The sequence below is a fragment of the Aspergillus brasiliensis genome (assembly GCF_001889945.1).
Source record: "Aspergillus brasiliensis CBS 101740 unplaced genomic scaffold ASPBRscaffold_6, whole genome shotgun sequence".
Taxonomy (NCBI): domain Eukaryota; kingdom Fungi; phylum Ascomycota; class Eurotiomycetes; order Eurotiales; family Aspergillaceae; genus Aspergillus; species Aspergillus brasiliensis.
The window spans coordinates 1,874,800-1,892,233 of NW_027137447.1; the positions used below are offsets into that span (position 1 = coordinate 1,874,800).

General features: G+C 50.1%; 8 protein-coding genes across 8 annotated transcripts; 5 read left to right on the forward strand and 3 right to left on the reverse strand.

Moving 5' to 3' along the window:
- Window positions 1-401: 401 nt before the first annotated feature.
- ASPBRDRAFT_207437 (uncharacterized protein) lies at window positions 402-1,561 on the reverse strand (the record flags this gene model as incomplete). Its single annotated transcript, XM_067621800.1, has 3 exons — window positions 402-814; window positions 876-1,156; window positions 1,228-1,561. 3 exons carry the CDS (start codon window positions 1,559-1,561, stop codon window positions 500-502), a joined length of 930 nt encoding a protein of 309 aa, XP_067479445.1. The 3' UTR covers window positions 402-499.
- Window positions 1,562-2,132: 571 nt separating this feature from the next.
- On the forward strand, window positions 2,133-2,686 carry ASPBRDRAFT_43595 (uncharacterized protein). The gene is made up of 3 exons (XM_067625028.1): window positions 2,133-2,251; window positions 2,304-2,501; window positions 2,570-2,686. Exons 1-3 carry the CDS (start codon window positions 2,224-2,226, stop codon window positions 2,620-2,622), a joined length of 279 nt encoding a protein of 92 aa, XP_067479446.1. The 5' UTR covers window positions 2,133-2,223; the 3' UTR covers window positions 2,623-2,686.
- A 2,350-nt stretch (window positions 2,687-5,036) lies between these two features.
- On the forward strand, window positions 5,037-6,666 carry ASPBRDRAFT_675270 (uncharacterized protein; the record flags this gene model as incomplete). Its single annotated transcript, XM_067628911.1, has 4 exons — window positions 5,037-5,079; window positions 5,132-5,390; window positions 5,450-5,706; window positions 5,783-6,666. 4 exons carry the CDS (start codon window positions 5,037-5,039, stop codon window positions 6,664-6,666), a joined length of 1,443 nt encoding a protein of 480 aa, XP_067479447.1.
- A 992-nt stretch (window positions 6,667-7,658) lies between these two features.
- ASPBRDRAFT_43596 (cytochrome P450) lies at window positions 7,659-9,892 on the forward strand. The gene is made up of 4 exons (XM_067625029.1): window positions 7,659-8,102; window positions 8,179-8,812; window positions 8,860-9,182; window positions 9,234-9,892. The coding sequence occupies exons 1-4, from the start codon at window positions 7,884-7,886 to the stop codon at window positions 9,606-9,608; spliced, it is 1,551 nt and encodes a 516-aa protein (XP_067479448.1). The 5' UTR covers window positions 7,659-7,883; the 3' UTR covers window positions 9,609-9,892.
- A 92-nt stretch (window positions 9,893-9,984) lies between these two features.
- On the forward strand, window positions 9,985-12,724 carry ASPBRDRAFT_65849 (putative C6 transcription factor). Its single transcript, XM_067628603.1, has 4 exons — window positions 9,985-10,157; window positions 10,216-10,338; window positions 10,388-11,156; window positions 11,205-12,724. Exons 1-4 carry the CDS (start codon window positions 10,048-10,050, stop codon window positions 12,345-12,347), a joined length of 2,145 nt encoding a protein of 714 aa, XP_067479449.1. The 5' UTR covers window positions 9,985-10,047; the 3' UTR covers window positions 12,348-12,724.
- On the reverse strand, window positions 12,417-13,397 carry ASPBRDRAFT_207440 (DUF1445 domain protein; the record flags this gene model as incomplete). Its single annotated transcript, XM_067621801.1, has 2 exons — window positions 12,417-12,581; window positions 12,672-13,397. The coding sequence occupies 2 exons, from the start codon at window positions 13,395-13,397 to the stop codon at window positions 12,417-12,419; spliced, it is 891 nt and encodes a 296-aa protein (XP_067479450.1).
- A 482-nt stretch (window positions 13,398-13,879) lies between these two features.
- On the forward strand, window positions 13,880-15,538 carry ASPBRDRAFT_196309 (allantoate permease family MFS transporter; the record flags this gene model as incomplete). Its single annotated transcript, XM_067620980.1, has 4 exons — window positions 13,880-14,093; window positions 14,147-14,570; window positions 14,628-15,030; window positions 15,107-15,538. 4 exons carry the CDS (start codon window positions 13,880-13,882, stop codon window positions 15,536-15,538), a joined length of 1,473 nt encoding a protein of 490 aa, XP_067479451.1.
- Window positions 15,539-15,609: 71 nt separating this feature from the next.
- Window positions 15,610-16,666, reverse strand: ASPBRDRAFT_125397 (aromatic alcohol reductase; the record flags this gene model as incomplete). Its single annotated transcript, XM_067617786.1, has 3 exons — window positions 15,610-16,074; window positions 16,145-16,555; window positions 16,631-16,666. 3 exons carry the CDS (start codon window positions 16,664-16,666, stop codon window positions 15,610-15,612), a joined length of 912 nt encoding a protein of 303 aa, XP_067479452.1.
- Window positions 16,667-17,434: the final 768 nt, after the last annotated feature.

Here is a 17,434-nt window from a genome sequence, read left to right on the forward strand (position 1 = left end):
ATAGTGTGCATGCGTCAATTCTCGCACAATTGCGAACTGGCCATGCCCGTTTTGAATAGATACCTCTATCGAATTCGACGAGATCTAGACAACACTTGCAACTGCCAAGAAGGACCAGAAACAATCTATCACTTCCTATTTGACTGCAGACAACGGGAAACACTTCGTGGCGAGACGAGAACAACAATGAGAGATTCCGTATGGGGATGCATCTCTGGCACTAGGTGGAAGATAAGCACAGCATGGATCTTGGGCAGGAAGCTGGCCCTCAAATCCACTGGACACCAAATAAGGAAGGTGTCAAATCTGTGATCCAATTTGCCATGGCGACGAAACGATTAAACAGTGAAATCAAGAGACCGAGAAGGTCCTAAGGGAGACAAGCATACGTACATGAATTACCCAGCCACACTGGCACTGGAGGAGGCTATATGAAACGTAAGGCTGCGAAGAGCCGGAGAAATCAATGATAATGATAATGAGAATAGACATGGGCTTCTCAAGGTCTACTCACACTACCCACAAAGACAACTTGCACGGCTGCAAAAGCCGCGGATGCCCCAAACACCTCCACACGGCTCGCGTTACCCATGAAAGCCAAAACCGATGAAAAAAGAAGAGTAAACATAACAATGAGGCCTAGTCGCAGATTGATACTAGAGATGAAGTTCAGAACAACAACAGGGATGGTGGTGAGAAGGCTGGCGAGGACAGTCGCGATCTTGTTACCTACAGAGATAATATCGTCGGAGGAGCTATAGATCTGGAAAACGGGCCGATTGCCTAAGCTTTCGCGAGTAGGAAAGTTCCGGCGCTGGATAGGTTAACAGATGGACCTTACGATAGAGAGCCGAAAACAGCGTATCAGTGCCTACCTTGACAGGAATAAAGGGAAGACTGAGCAATAACTTCCCAGCATGCTTGAGAATGAATCTGGTGAACTTGTCTTGATTTACGTTTTTAGAAGACAGAACCACCAGTTTGTCCTTCAGATTAGGTTCATCGCCCTGTTCAGGAAACCACACTAGTGAACCTGGACCATGCAGCCCACTGTTCTCACTAACTTCGACTTTTAGCCAGTCGCGGAGGTACTCGAGTTCGTCAGCCTGAGGGTTTGGTTGTTGATTAATAGCTATCTGTGACATGAGAGCCGAATCTAAGATTCAAGTCAGATGATGCGTACACTGACCTGGTACCCTCTTTCCGCAGGAGATTGCACATGCGTACTATATTCGGCAAGCTTTGATCTCAGCTCTAGAATTTTCAATCGCTGTTCACTATTTCCATTATCACCAGTCTGAAGAGCAGACCAGTTTACTGAGTAGGCCCTCCGCAGCAGGTCCGAACTTTGATCGTCCTTTCGCATGATGTTCGCTAGCTCTTCTTGTAACTGACAAACCTCCGCTTGCAGGCCCAACAGATTAAATAGGTTGGCGGACTGGAATCGAGGAAAGATAGCCACCCCAGGTTCCCAGGCCATGAAATCCGCAAGACGCCTGTACCCACGTCTTTCCGGCGCAGTAGGGAGGTTGAACTCATGCCTCTCGAAGTCGGAAGACATCCTAGGCATATAATTGTCAATCCGATCCCAGAAATTTAAATAAGCTATAAGAAGCTAAAAGTGCAATGGAAGTCCTCATGTTCATATCCTGAGCTATATCTGATCATTGTGACTGTAAGGTCAGGCGACCGACCGACTTCGCTGACGTGATCTTCCCCACGTAAATTCGGGCGAGGTTCCGTAAAGGATGTTATTAACAGTTTTCATCACTCATTTGCATACCCCTTGAACGCCCTTGAATACCCTTAACCCAGCTAAATACTAAACGTAGCAAATTCCTCACTAACGTCAGCTATATATATGTATATATAGACATCAACAATGCTAGCTAAGTACTAAGGAGCCAATGAAGATACCGCGAAAATTACATACATCCTCTGAAAATATACTGGATAAATTGTCACTACAGAAACCGATGGCTCAGTAGTGTATAAAAGGCCAAATCACGTGAGCAAGCTCGTGTATGCTGTAGCCTGTCATCGTGACGTTAACGAGACGATTCAACAAGGCTGAAAAGTCTACCGCATGTTGCCATAATTCCTTTTTCGAGAGCTCCTATCTTACGGCTTCTCAAAGGTATAGCTACGCTTGCTGACCTCGATAATTGGCGACGGGATTTACCTTTGTGTGTATGAAGTGTTCGGTTGGATTGTAAACCAGCTATGATTCTACTGATCAAACTTCCAAGCGGTGGGTCAACTCTGCATGTTTGCTATTTTATACTAATGAAACTTACTATCAGAAAGACGTCAAGCTGTCGAGCTACAGTTCGAAGCGGCGCGACGTGAAGATGCTGCTAGAAGAGCTGCTGACGCAGGTGACCGTGACAGGGAAAGGTCGTATCATGAAGAGGCAGAGAGATTTAACGAACAAGCGCAGCAAGCTCACCAACTAGCAGTACAGGAAGATGAAGCGAAAAGAGATATTCAATCCAAGGAAAGTGAGCGGTTCCTATGCCGCCTGCTTGATTTTATCTTTGCTTCAACTACTAAGGATCCTTCGTTATAGACACAGGAACCTTCAGAAAGGGCGTCCGTTGGATTTTGCGTCGGATGTCATAGTCTGAATAGCATCCACTGTGAGAGGTACCATCTGTGGGGCGCACTGTCTTTTTTTTTTTTTTTTTCGTTTTCCTGCCACTTAATCCTGCAAGAAAGGCATGAAGTCGAAGACAACGGAGCCATTTTCGTCAACTAGGAGATGACCGCTGAGGGGTGATCTGCTCAATACTTGAGAACGAAATAGTTTACGTAGTCCATCTAGTTACACATTTGTCTACATAGTTCTCCCAAATCGGGTCGATGCATCGGGAGGAACGGAGAATGCTCCTAGGAGCGTCAAATCTCCTAGGGACATAACATTCAAGGCGATCACCACCTCTTTGGGCATACTGCAAGTCTAGTAGTAAGCTGAAACGTGCAGTGGTACAGAGGCTATGGTAATAGGACCATGGGCAAATGCCCGATTCTCATCAACCACAATTATCTGTACTGGTTCTATGGGGATGAGGGAAGTGCAGATGGTTACGCAGAAAGATACTACCTGCGACTCGACTATCTGGGATACACTTCGGCTTGGTCTCGCGATTATCATGTGTACCATGACAAATGGGATCAAGTATGTTCTCGTACTACTACTACGATGAAGTTAAGATGAGGCAAGACATAACAAATAATATATATTGCCGCTGTGGCTACAAAAATACAATATACATCTGCCCACTTACGTAACAGATACTACAGACCATGAGAATTTCCTATTCTGCCTCCTAGTATCTACCGACTACAGACTTTTCGCAAAACGGCTTCACCTATACTCTTTGATAGTTTCCCAAACCCTAATGACAATGTCCATTATTCCCCTGTTGAAAAGCTCGGAAGAACGGTGGGTCACGGTATGGTAACGTATGGTAAAGAATGTAAGTTATTGATACGCCACTTCTGCCCCCCATGTTCCTCGCCCTGTATCCTCTATCCTACTAGGATAGGGGAGATAGTTCAAGGATCTAGACCCTCAGTTCATTCATTGATGAGCGCGATGCTTGATGTATGGGAATACCGACTCTTGTTGACAGATTATCACCAATGGCACCCAGCCTCGCTCGGTCAACCTTCAGTTTGTTACATGATATTACCGTATGACAAACTGTCCCTTGTTGCCGGTTGCGGCAAATGTACGATCATCACCATTCGATTTAATTTTCGCATGTTCGCCAGCCTGAGACTACTCACAATTTTAGACAGGCCATAGATGGTCTAGAATATACCCCAAAGTAGTCCTGCATCTGGACAATTCTAAAAGAGGGCATGGTCGCACAAGTACCAGAATTATCTATTTCAAATAAATCACAAGACACAGGCGCCAGCGCCGGCCAAATTCACACCCACGGTGATATAGAGCAAGCTTTTTCGGGCCATGAGGGGCTGCTTCGTGTTCAAGGTCAATATGGGTTTACCTCCAGCTGACGGATGTGCTTTCCACTAGTTGTCTGAACTTTAACCTTAAACTGACCGGATATGAATACAGCAGAACTTTATTCCAAGATTAGAGAGCGCAAACTAGATTTGTATGGTGTGTTTCTCTCTACATCGCATTCTGGGGACCGGGAGACCTAAATATCACGCAAACTAGCTCTAGGCCGATAGGTCTATCTTCCAGATTTTGAATAGTGTTCTTAGCATCCCTTTTATATTCACAAAAAGGAGTCTTAATATATATATTACCCGATAAATACCACACCAGAATATAGACTTGAATACATTTAGATTACCCCAGTGCATGAAAGCTACTTAGAAGTAGGTTGTCAATAGCAGCACCCATCTATAGGTTCGAAAAGTTGAAAAATTCCATCAAGCCTTGCCATACCTCGTCCTTAAGAAGGGCCTCAAAGCTTAGTGGGAGATTTCATCTATGACTGGAGGGAAGAGCGGCTTCCATATCCTTTACGACTATGTAGGTAAGTCCGTGATCGGGGCTAGAGTGGTCGCATAAAGCCACTGTCTATATACCCAAGATTTATCAACCGATTACCTGAGAAAACAAGCTTCTAATACGAAATTATTTACTCCTATCCCATGTATTACACCTCTAGAGTTGACGATGATCACTAGCACTCGCGCCGGATGTAGACTAGCTGTAACGTGCAAATGGTTCCCATGATGATGACCACGAATATGTAGCACACCTGTTGTAGGTCCAGACCCTGTATCGAAGGCTACATCGAGGTCAACTAGCTAAGCAGTCTTGAGAAACTAATTCTTGAAACATGGTTCGATCACGGTTGTGACACTGCTGGTACTGCAGGTTGGACTTCAAAGCTGCTGCATTCAATTGCGTCACTTTGAATCACAGGTCGGTTGGATGGCTAGAGTCATGCACATAAAAGAGGCCAAACGAAGAAAAACGAGCAGAATGTTGCCTTGCAAATACATATTAACTTATTTTCTTTGCACGCCGTGGAGCCATGGCACATGAAATGCAAAACTTACCCGGGGTCAAATATAATCTGCTGAGTTTTGGTAAGTAGAATGAAGCGTTACCTGGCCAAATAACTTGCTGATACAGATATAGACGGGGGAGGGATGCGTGGGTACGGAAGCATGCTCATGCTAGAAAGGCTAATGAGCTACATTAGAGATATCGAGGGGGATGCAGAAATTTTGGATGAACTACTTACGGATGTGCCAAACGCTAATCGCGATCCCGCTGAACATAGCTTCCACCCACTTGACCGTCCGGAGGGTATCGAGAGGTCAGCAACAGGTGAACAGATTAACACGTTCCTGCCCTGTCATTATTTTGACTGCATCATTGGTACGAGCACAGGCGGGTAGGTCACGGCATATAAGTTTCCCATTCCATGGCAAACCCTGATGATGATGCCACTAGACTGATCGCTATGATGCTGGGGAGGCTTCGTATGACGGTTACCCATACTAGGCAGCAATATCAGTTACTTGGTCAAGAAGTATTTGGCTCGCCTCGGTGGTTCCCTTATCTGAGCTTTCCTCGATTGTCAATCAACAAATACGATCACGACCGGCTGACCGCCGCTGTTAAAAACGTCGTTAGATCTCACGATTCCAGTCAAGATAGACCATATGGATTTCCGAATGCGTCTTTCAATAAAACAGACTATGGGGTCTGTAGCACGTGAGCTTACCTGATATCCTCAACCCATAAGATTTGTTTCTAACTGTCGAAATAAAAGTATTGTAACAGCTCTTGGAAAAGTCTACGATCCTCAGTGGTCACCCATCATGAGAAACGGAAGGGAGCTGGGTGAGGTGAATTATCGTTTCCAGACTTATGATACTCCAAGGGAAACCAATGCTGGAGACCCAAATCTTGGAACAGCTTTCACGGGCCCATTGTGGTGGGTTGCACGCGCCTGCACTGCAGCACCGACGTATTTTATTCCCAAAGATATAGCGGCGCTTGATGGCAACATTTGGCGCTTCAAAGATGCTGGCTTGGTTCTTCAAAATCCAACCCTCGAGGGTGTTAATGAGCTAAGACGCTGGGGCCCCCAACCTCAAACGTATGCTGAGCGTTTCAGTGCCATTGTTAGTATCGGGACTGGGTATCAGAGTCCGCCTGCACATTTCGGGCCCGGGCAAGCTCCTCGGGGGGGTTGGCGTGACACCTATAACGTGTTAAGGGCAGGGTTTAGATATGACAACCCTGAGGCCGTACACAGAGCCATGCGCGATACGTTGGGGTTGAGGGGAATATACTGGCGCTTGAATGATGAGGATTCAGAGGAGTGGGGAAAGATCAAGTTGGACCAATATGACGAAGTCACAATGGAGAAAATGAGGCGACTTGCTAATACATACCTCGAAAGAGAAGATGTGAGACGTGATCTCCAAACGTGTGCGAAAAATCTCGTGAAACATCGACGCCTGAGACTGATGCAAGGAGATGAATGGGAAAGGTTTGCTCTGGCAGTTGAATATCGCTGCCCAGTTCCTGGGTGTTTCAATCACTACAACCTCAGAGGAGATATGGCAAGCCATATGAGGAGATGCCACCCCGGCGATCGCAACGAACCGACAAGACTGATTTGGGATTATAATCAGAACCAAAATGACCTCTTGAACTGATGTACAGTATCATGTTTGGTGTGTTTATCTTGTTCTTGCGCCTTTCGGGACACCTAATTTGATTTGTCGCCCGCCAAATAAAAGTTTGGTTGAACCTGGGGTTGCTCTAGTTGGTTGAGATAAGGCGCAGTGAGTTTATTGCTCACTATCGTCTCCTACCATAGTTTAGTGTCGTTTAGTCTAGTTTATATTCTTCAACCTAATGCAGCCGCTTCAGATGTGTATAGCAATTATATAGATAACAATATTTGCTCTTTCTAATTCACTCTATGAAGATTATCCCAAGCGGATGGAGATTCTTATCTAGACTCTTTAAAAGCCTTGCCCATAATTAACTATATAGAGGTTAATCCTAAAGCTAGCTCTGGATTGACTATCAAATACATCATAATCAAAGGATTAGAGTAAGACTATATTCCCCTTTCTTTAGTAATCATAGGTGATATATTCAAACTTGAATCCAATCCTTAGACTGTAGAGGAATTAACTTCCTCTAGATGTTCATTACTAGATATCTAAAGGTAGGATAAATGTCTAAAATGGGATCTAAATCTGTAGTCCTTAATATACCGAGAAAACGGCCCGGTCTCTCTTCCTGGACAAACAGTGATGTTCCATCATTAGGCCAATGGGCTCGTCTTAACCATGGTAATACGACTCTTTACCGAATCTCTGGTATTGATGTATTAGATGCTTGCAATGTGGTTCTTCCGTCTATATTCCAGTCATGGTTTAACGCATTTGGGCATTCGGCCCAGCAAGCAATGAAAGAGTGTAGGTAGTGAAGCCGCTTTCCGGAAAGTCTGTAACATTCCGGGCAAGCGAAGACCATCTCTTACCTGCAAAGAGACATCACTCCGGGCGAGGGTTCCGCGGCCAGCCGCAGTGCGGAAAGGCCATTCCGAAATGCCGCGCTGGGGGCAGCAGTGGAAAGCCAATGTCGGGCCGCAGATTGCCAAAGATTGGAAGCTGCCGTGCGGGGAAAGAGGAAAGGCAAAAGGGCCCCGACGTGGAACCAGCCAAAGCTTGGACGAAACTTGCTCGGCCGGAAATGGAGCCGTGGGAATGACGGCGGATGGCTGTCTCCAGATCGTATCCACCACATCACCAGCCGAGGAGAGCTGCATGGCGACCAGCACACTTATAAAAGGCGTTGTATCCCTTGCATCTTGCACAGAAACTGAACATTCCACATCATATCAGCCACCCCTCAAAATATGGCCCTACAGACGATTTTGATCGCCGCGGCGGCGGTGGTGTACTTCCTGGTGCGTTACATGAATCGCACGGACGTGCCTAAAATCAAAGGCATCCCCGAAATCCCCGGCGTCCCCCTCTTTGGCAACCTTCTTCAGCTGGGCACGCAGCATGCTATTGTCGCCCGGAAATGGGCCAAATCCTTTGGACCTGTCTTCCAAGTACGCATGGGCAATAAGGTGAGTAACTTGCGACCGGAGAAGTGGATCTGTAAACGGTTCTGGTTCCTGACCCACGCTTTCTGCTTCCGTCCAGCGCGTCGTCTTCGCCAACAGCTTCGACTCGGTCCGCCAGCTCTGGATCAAAGACCAGTCCGCCCTGATCTCACGTCCCACATTCCACACCTTTCACAGCGTGGTATCGTCCTCGCAGGGCTTCACCATCGGTACCTCGCCCTGGGATGAATCCTGCAAGCGTCGCCGCAAGGCCGCTGCGACCGCACTGAACCGCCCAGCGGTGCAATCCTACATGCCCATCATCGACCTCGAATGTACTGCCAGTATCAAGGAACTGTTCAAGGACAGCCAAAATGGCGCCCGCGATATCAACCCCAAGGCCTATTTCCAGCGCTTCGCCCTCAACACTAGTCTGACCCTCAACTACGGCTTCCGCATCGAGGGTAACGTGAACGATGAGCTGCTACACGAGATCGTCAACGTCGAGCGTGGTGTCGCCAACTTCCGCAGTACCAGCAACAACTGGCAAGACTATATCCCGCTGCTGCGGATCTTCCCCAAGCAGAACCGCGAGGCGCAGGAGTTCCGCGAGCGTCGCGACAAGTATCTGGGATTCCTGCTGGACATTCTCAAGGACCGCATTGCCAAGGGTACTGACAAGCCGTGCATCACGGGGAACATTCTGAAGGATCCGGAGGCCAAGTTGAATGAAGGTGAGCAGTCCACTGTTTCCCCATTAGAGTAATTCTGACGATTACAGCCGAGATCAAATCCATCTGCGTCACCATGGTGTCCGCCGGACTGGACACGGTCCCCGGCAACCTGGTCATGGGCATCGCGTATCTGGCCTCCGAGGACGGCCAGCGGATCCAGCAAAAGGCCTACGATGAGATCATGAAGGTGTACCCCAACGGCGAGGCGTGGGAGAAGTGCCTCGTGGAGGAGAAGGTGCCCTACGTGACCGCGCTGGTCCGCGAAACCCTCCGCTTCTGGACGGTCATTCCCATCTGTCTGCCTCGCGAGAGCACCAAGGATATCGAGTTCAACGGAGCGACTATTCCCGCCGGAACGACCTTCTTCATGGTGAGTCTACCCTACCCTAGTCAATGACTACATGATTGCTGATTTCATCAGAATGCCTGGGCCGCCGACTACGACGAAGACCACTTCAAAATGCCGGAAAAGTTCATCCCCGAGCGCTATCTGGACGTGGGTGAGGGCTCCGGCACGCCGCACTATGGCTATGGCGCGGGATCGCGCATGTGTGCCGGCTCCCATCTGGCTAACCGCGAGCTCTACACGGCGTACATCCGATTGATCACCGCGTTCACGATGCATCCCTCGCGGGATGTGGCTGATCGGCCCATTCTGGATGCGCTCGAGTGCAATGAGATCCCGACGGGGTTGACCACGGAGCCCAAGCCCTTCAAGGTGGGCTTTACGCCGCGCGATCCGACGAAGCTGCAGCAGTGGATTGTGGAGAGCGATGAGCGGACGAAGGATCTGTAGGTGGATTAGTTTATGAGCTATGATTCTCGATGTATATACATAGAATGCCTCCTCCACCTGTTAGTCATGTATCTATCTACAAACATTCACCGTGGGCTCTGGAGCATCCCGTCTGCAGGGGTGACACCATGCGACTTGTACGAAGGACACGTAGCGAGCAAGCAACCCATTGCATCCACTTCCAGCCGAGGAACTGCATCGTGTCCCACTGCAGCCATCTCCATTGACGAATGACAGTCGTAGAGATTCTCGTGCTAAAGCACTGGCTGCAAATTAGACTGCGGAACCCCGCCGTGGTGGCCGATCGGCGCTCCTTCACCGCCGCCATCCAATGATGCATCGCTGGTGCTCAGCATCATTCTTCCATCTTTACTCTGCCTTCTTGTTATATCCTGACGTCCCATATCTATCCCCTATATACCCATAAAGTATCCATAACATGGACAGCCATCCCCTCGAGCCATGGGAACATCCCCCCGACGACGATCCCGGCGATCGGGACGAGGTCCGACCGCGCAAACGCCGTCGCAAATACATCGCCAAAGCTTGGTACTTCCCCTACTCCCTACTGATAATAGTTATCGATCGCATCTGACCATCTCTCTAGCAATGAATGCAAGAGGCGTAAAATCAAATGTAACGGCCAGTCTCCCTGCCAGCGATGCGGTCGTCAGCGTATCGACTGTGTATATGAATCCCCGCCGCGACCAGAGAGCACCACAGAGAACCAGTACGAACCCTTTCCCTGAGAGATAGAGAAAGAGATTAACATGAAACAGTGAGACAATGGACCGCCTTTTAACACAAATGACCGCCATGCAGGAACAAATATCCACCCTTACCTCCGCCGTCCACGCCTTGACGCAGAACAGCCTCGTCTCAGCCGCACCCGCCCTGCCGCGGTCGGACGTCGCATCGCAGCGTCCCTTCCGGCGGCAGCATTCCTCCAGCAAGGAGAAAGAATCCGTCTTTCAGGGTCCAACTACCTCGGCGTATAGTCTGGACCTCGCCAAATCTAGTCTCCAGCGTCGCGGTATCGTCGAGGAACATCTTGATGTCGCGGATGGTGAAGATGGAGATGTTGATGGCGATGACGAGGGTGATCTCACCCAGGCGGATCCTTCTGAGGTGATTACCCTGCCGGTAGTAGCTGCGTCGCCGCCACGCACGCGCCATCATCCCCCCGGCGATCCACTATGGACGATTGGGAAGAACGAAGCGCTGCGGCTGTGTCGCGTGTATGAAGAAGAGATGGGGATTATGTATCCTGTCCTGGAACTGTCACAGCTCCTCCACCAGGTGGAGTTGTTGTACGGAGCGGAGTCGTGGCCCCGGGTACCAGTGGCGGCCGCAGGCACTGACACTCATGAACAGCTGGATCCGACGGCCGTGCACATCCTGCGTCTGGTATTTGCCTGTGCGTTGACGGCCGAGGCAGCGGGGAGCAGTGTCCTGGCGCTGAGTCTGTTCGAAAGTGTCCGCGAAGTGGCGGATACTTTTGTCTGGGGGCCAGCGGGGATCAAGAATATTATCTTTTTGACGTTAGTGGTGAGTACCTATACCTTGTGATCTTAGAGCATGGCTAAGAGCTACTAGGCCATCTTCTACTTCCAAATCGACGAAGAAACCCTCGCCTGGCGCACTATCGGCATCGTCGAGCGCATGTGTCTGGAGCGAGGGCTTCACCGCCGCGAAACCCTCAGCCAGCCGTCCATCGTCAAGGCAGGGAAGGACCGGGTTCTCCGACTCTTCTGGTCCATCTACATTCTCGACATCCGCTGGAGTTTCGGCACCGGGATGCCCTTTTCGCTTGAAGACAGCGACATTGACCCGTGGCTGCCTGAGCCAGAGGAAAAGACACCGTATCTTCGAGTCATGATCCGGTACAGTCGCATCGCAGCGAAAGTGTGGAAGTTCATTTCGGCATTCAACAACACCAACGAGATCAAGAAAGAGGAGATGAATTACCTCGATTGGCAAGTCCAGCGATGGACGGGCGACATTCCGCCCATGTTGAGCATCGACTCGAACCACATCCAGGAAGATGAGCCGCGGAGTCTGCGTCGCTTACGCGCTCTACTATACTTAAGAGCAAACCAGCTGCGCATGCTGATTCACCGACCGGTGTTGCACTCGGCGGCACATATTGCCAAGTATCCGGCTGAATCGCACACCGTGGTGGAGTTGGCGAAGGGGTCGATCCGCTTCATCACCAATCTGAACGAGACAACGGATATCTATCGCTTGCAGCAGGTGACCTTTAACTGGTTTCTAGTGTCTGCTGTGGCAGTCGTGTTTCTGGCTGTCACGCAGGCCCCCACCCAGTTTAGTACCACGTGCAAGGAAGAGTTCTACATGGCTCTGGAACTGATCAAAGGCTTCTCGACGAGATCGTACATCTCGCGGAGGCTGTGGAAGTCCATTCGAAGCTTGAGGAAGCTGGGTCCCCAGCTGATGCATCGGCCGGTGCAGAGTCCACCGGAGCCAGACGCAGTGCCAGCGGAGCGAGATGATAGCCTTGGCAACATGGTGGAGACGGCACCAAGTCAGTCAACAGCCACGCAGGAGCAGTCACCGCTGGACGGGGCGCAGATGACGCGCGAGCTGATGGAGTGGTTCGAAGCGGTGGGGAATCTCGAGACGCAGATTATGGGCATGGCGCCGGAGGGATTTGATGCGGGATGGCAGCGGTATGATTATGGGGAGGAGTTGTCGAGTGTGATGAAGGATTGCTTCTAGCTGTAGATTTCTAGATCTAAACCAGTATTCAACTACCAACAGGCCATACTCTCTACACATCTAGTAAAATCAATTCAAATATTCCTGGAATGCTGCAATCCCCCCCTTCAACCTCTCCAAATCCTCCACCACCCAATCCGTAACCAACATATTCCCAGGCTCATGCGCAAACACCAACCCATCAATCTTATCCCCGGCCGCCTCGACCGCCATCTGTGGCGTCACACCACATGCCTAGTACCATCCCGCATTAGCATATACAATATACACTTCATCAAAACCTAATCTCAAAACTTAATCCAAAACAGTAGTAGAAATTCTTACCCAAAAAACCGGCACTTCTCCTTCTTTAAACTCAACCCTATCCCCAAAGTCTGGATCATGTATATCCCGAATCCCTAACCTCTTCACCGCATCCCACCCCCAATCCACGGGTTCCCCGTGCGTAGCTAGATACGGGCGCGTGATATCCCGCACCCGCTGCACGTCTGATTCGTGGTAAGGGCGCATGGACACGGTGACTGTTGCGTTGGTGAAGATCCCCGAAGGGAGGAGAGGTAACGAAGTACGATACATGGGCACGATGGTGTTGGTTACCTGGTGTCGTGGGGTTAAGGGTGGGATGGTATTGCAGAGGGCGGATTCGAAGCTGAAGGAGCAGCCGATTAGGAAGGCTGTATATCCTTCTGAAGAAGAAGAATTATCTGTGGTAGACCACAGGTCGAGAAGATCGGGTTTGTTGGCGGCGATGCATTTTCCGTGCTTGTACACGCGGTAGGATGGGCAGTCCGTGCGGATGTCAAAGTCGTGGTGGTTGCGGATGCATGCTGATGGGGTGATTTTGTGTGGGTTTCCGGGGATACTGCTGATCCCGAGGAGTGGGCAGGATACCGGGTTGCGGAGGCAGAGGTTGTGGAAGTCTTGGCTGTGTTTGGAGGGGAGGATGAGGAGGTTTGCTTGGAGGTTGTTCCCTGAATAGCCGGCGGTGTTGGTGATGCTGTTTTGGCGGGCCAGAAGGCGGGTTTCTTGGCTGCTTAGGGTTGCGGTCATCTTGGTTGCTTGTTTGGGGAGAGTTTATTCTGCGGTAGGTGCATGATTTGGCATATAGCATATATAATCATCAACTCCTTACCGATACTGATAGCCTATCACTCTTCTGTATCTACCCCATACTCCTCCCCTATCGGCAGGTGGGCTCCGATATCCGGGGATAAACGTGTTTTGTCTCCACCATCGTGATAAGCGTGGGTGCTAAACTCTGCCCTCTCACCAATGAGCATCTGCCAGATGATATCCTCCCGGCAATCTGAACTTTGCTTATCAGTCCGTCGGCCCGATGGATCGCTCAGCGCAGCGTAATGCTACTCGCCCCTCATCATAGATAGCTTCCCGGTTGACTGGCGGTGTTATCGATGCGTTGCTACTACCCTGAGAAGCCGGTCCATGGTTCTTAACCCCAGATCTTCCGCTGATGTTTTCATCATTCTCCCCCCCCAACGTTTGTCTAGGAATTTACAGCTCTGCTCTCCATCATGACGACCGATCAGATGGATATTGCTGTCGAGCGCAAATCGCTCGAGAAACCTATTGAAAAGACGACTCCTGAAGAGACCGCCATTGGCGACATTGACGATGTCGTGCTCGATCCAGCAAAGGAGAAGAAGCTTCTCATGAAGCTCGACATGGCTTTTGTGCCTATTATCATGTTGACTTACCTGTCGTGTTTCCTGGACCGTAGTAACATCGGTAATATCCCAATGCAAACCCCCATGTTGATACATAAGCTAATGGCAACCCAGGTAATGTCAAGGTAGCTGGTATGCCTGAAGACATCCACGCTTCCGACAGCGAGTACTCCACCGCTGTGTCTATTTTCTACGCTACCTACGTGCTGCTGGAAGCACCATGGGCGGTAGCCATGAAGAAGCTCACCCCGCGGAATATTCTCACCGGTCTCTGCATCATCTGGTCCATCACTACTGTTTTCACCGGCTTCATCCACAATGTCGCCTCGCTATACGCAACACGACTAATCCTCGGCGGCTGCGAAGCCGGACTCTTTCCCTGTCTGAACCTGTATTTAACCATGGTGTACCGTCGCGAGGAGCAGGCCAAGCGCGTCTCATACCTGATGAGCTGCGCCGCTATCTCCGGCGCCGTGGGGGGTCTCCTCGCGTATGCACTGCTGCACATGGATGGTATCGGCGGGAAAGCTGGATGGCGGTATGCCCCTCCCCCCTTCTCCATCACCTTAATCCATTAATGCTAACAAGAATCAAGATGGGTCTACATAATCGAAGGAATCTTCAGTCTCATCTGCGCCATCCTCATCTGGTTCGGTCTCCCCAACGACCCCAGCAACGCATACTTCCTCACCGCGGAAGAGAAGTACATGATGCGGGTACGCAACGAACAGCGTCGCAAATACATGGGCAGCGAGCACTTCAGCTGGGAGGAAATGCGCCTTGCGCTCCGTGATCCCAAGCTCATGTTCTCCGCCCTGACCCAGTTCTGCCAGGATATTCTCCTCTACGGGTTCAGTACTTTTCTGCCGACCATCTTGGGTAGTCTCGGGTATAATAGTCTTATGAGTAATGTGCTCACCGTGCCGGTGTATATTTGGGCGGCGATTGTGTTTATTGCTGTTGCGTTTTGCGCGGATCGCTTTGGGAGGTTTTCCATCGTATGTCCCCCCTTCCACTCCCTCCTCCACTTACTGTGTATATTTTATGGGATGAAGTGTGCTAACGTGATGACAGTTCATCCTAGCGACTAATATCTTCGGCATCGTCGGCTACATCCTCCTCCTGACTGTGTCTAACGACGCTGTCAAATACTTCGCGACCTACCTCTGCGGTATAGCCGTCTACACCGGCGTCGGGCTGAACGTCGCCTGGTTGAACGTCAACGTGGCGCCGCAGTACCGTCGTGCACTCGCCATTGGCCTCCAGCAGACGGTGGGTAATTGTGCGGGTATCGTAGCGGGACAGGTATACCGCACGTCGCCGTATGTCCTAGGGAATGCCTTCTCGCTGGGAGCATTAGTAGTCGCGCAGGTAGTGGTAGCACTCCACGCAGTATATCTCCGACGGGAGAACAAGACAAAAGAGGAGATTCTCGCAGGAGAGAAAGAGGATACACGAAGAGTGAAGACCGGTGATGGCGAGGTAGAGTTTAGATACCATACTTGAGCTGCTTTATAATTCAATTGTTACTTCCTGTTCCAATGTATAATCCTCAATATCCTTCAGGATATCTCAATCTAATTCAAATTAACCAGCCCCCCCACAACCTCATCCAAATCCTCCTTCTTAATCCCCAACCTCTCATTCCACGACCCCCCATCCACCACCTTCTCCCAATCCCCATACGACCCATCAGGAAACCTCGCCAACCCCGCCGCCAGAAGCAGAATCCGCACAGCGGAGAAATCCCCACCTTTGAACCGCTCCGCACTCTCCTCAATCAGCGGCTTCAACTCCACATCCGTGACCTTCCAATCCTGGCCGGTGGCCTTTTCCAAAGCACCGAGGACCTGCTTCTGCGTGACTGTGAACGATTCAACATAGACGTAGTGATTCGCTGTGACGTCTGGATTCTGCAAGATAGCAACCAGTGAACGACCGATTTGAGCGAGCGTGCTCACGGAGAAAGGGATAGTTCCGTCATCGTAGATGGTTGCTTCGTGGGATTGTAGGTTGAAGCCGAGGAAGCCGGTTTTTAGGCCCTTCAGCTTATATTAGCCCCATCCATTTTCATCCGGGAAAGTAAAAGATGTAAGTGAAAAGGGAACATACCCAATCAAAAAACGGCCCCGTAATCACCGCCGTCCAACTCAACCTCTCCTCCCTCTCCCTCAGATACTCCACAATGGCCTTCTTCCCCTCGAGAAGCGGCGCTAGCGCCCGAACGCGCTCATCGGCGGTATTATTTCCGAATTCACTCGGGATGAACCGCTTCACTCCCGCTTCGATGGCGGCGTCGATGAGTTTCGGCTGCTCGGAGAAGCCCGCGTTGCCGACGATGCTGATTACGGCGTCTTGGTTCTTGAAGGCGGAGACAAGCGAAGAGTGGCTGTAGTCGGATTTGATTACTGAGAGGCCTGCTGGGAAGGTGCTGGTGGAGGTGGTTCGGGTGAGGATGGTGGTGTTGATTGTTGGGGTGGAGAGGATGGCTTGGAGGACGTGCGTGCCGAGGTTGCCGGAGGCCTAGAGATCAGATCGTTGTATGTTAATATGTGAGGGTAGGGGAGGGGAGGATGGGATGGGGATGGGTCTACTTACCCCGACGATTACTACGTTCTTTAGTGGGGATGCCATTTTACTTTATGGGTATGATGATGGGGGAGTGGGGTTGGTGGTCTTGCTGTTGATGCTTCAATTGGAGTTGATCTGTTCTGAGATACTAGATGAGTGGTTATTCATCCAACTTATATACATCTTCTGTCCAGTCGGATTGGTAATCATCCAAAGGTGATACCATCTGATGCCATCTGGAAGTTGTGGTGCTTAGCCATAGATACCCGGATAGCACGCCATCGTGGTTATCCCGCAATTCCGCACGGTTTACAAATCGGCAGATGAGACATGAGGCCTAAGAGTGCGATTGGTCCAGAATGAGGGGAATATCCCAGGACATAATGATACAATAGAAGCTCATGAGTGGCTAGCAGCACGCCATTGTTACAAATATTTATGCGCCTAATTATTCTGCTTCCTGGTGCTTAATCCTTCATAAGTGGAATATGGTATATCGATACGCTAAGAGCACATCAGTCAAGAGTAGTCAGATCTCGAGATGACAGCAAAACACCCCGCAGCTTCAAGACCACTAACAAGATTAAGCGGGGTCAGCGTCGTAAGCCAGTCGGTGATTCTCATGTCAATGTCAGAACACTAATTATACAGCCAATCAGATGTGATGAGACTAGCCTTCTTGGTTGTGCTCGGAGAGTATATGATTGCCTGGAGTATCACAAGGATGTCAAATAGTCGGCAAATTGTGAAGCGAAGCTCATTAGTCCACAAGGTCTGGGAGGCCATTGTCTCCATCGAGGAAATATATCTGCCACTTCCCTCCAGTCTAGT

Excerpts from the sequence above, each read along its gene's own strand:
- ASPBRDRAFT_43596 (XM_067625029.1), top strand. The coding sequence starts at position 7,884 with ATGGCCCTACAGACGATTTTGATCGCCGCGGCGGCGGTGGTGTACTTC. Across the intron at positions 8,103-8,178 it reads AAGTACGCATGGGCAATAAG|CGCGTCGTCTTCGCCAACAG; the intron begins GTGAGTAACTTG and ends GCTTCCGTCCAG. Across the intron at positions 8,813-8,859 it reads GGAGGCCAAGTTGAATGAAG|CCGAGATCAAATCCATCTGC; the intron begins GTGAGCAGTCCA and ends TGACGATTACAG.
- ASPBRDRAFT_65849 (XM_067628603.1), top strand. The coding sequence starts at position 10,048 with ATGGACAGCCATCCCCTCGAGCCATGGGAACATCCCCCCGACGACGAT. Across the intron at positions 10,158-10,215 it reads AAATACATCGCCAAAGCTTG|CAATGAATGCAAGAGGCGTA; the intron begins GTACTTCCCCTA and ends CCATCTCTCTAG. Across the intron at positions 11,157-11,204 it reads TTATCTTTTTGACGTTAGTG|GCCATCTTCTACTTCCAAAT; the intron begins GTGAGTACCTAT and ends AAGAGCTACTAG.
- ASPBRDRAFT_43595 (XM_067625028.1), top strand. The coding sequence starts at position 2,224 with ATGATTCTACTGATCAAACTTCCAAGCG. Across the intron at positions 2,252-2,303 it reads ACTGATCAAACTTCCAAGCG|AAAGACGTCAAGCTGTCGAG; the intron begins GTGGGTCAACTC and ends ACTTACTATCAG. Across the intron at positions 2,502-2,569 it reads AGATATTCAATCCAAGGAAA|ACACAGGAACCTTCAGAAAG; the intron begins GTGAGCGGTTCC and ends CCTTCGTTATAG.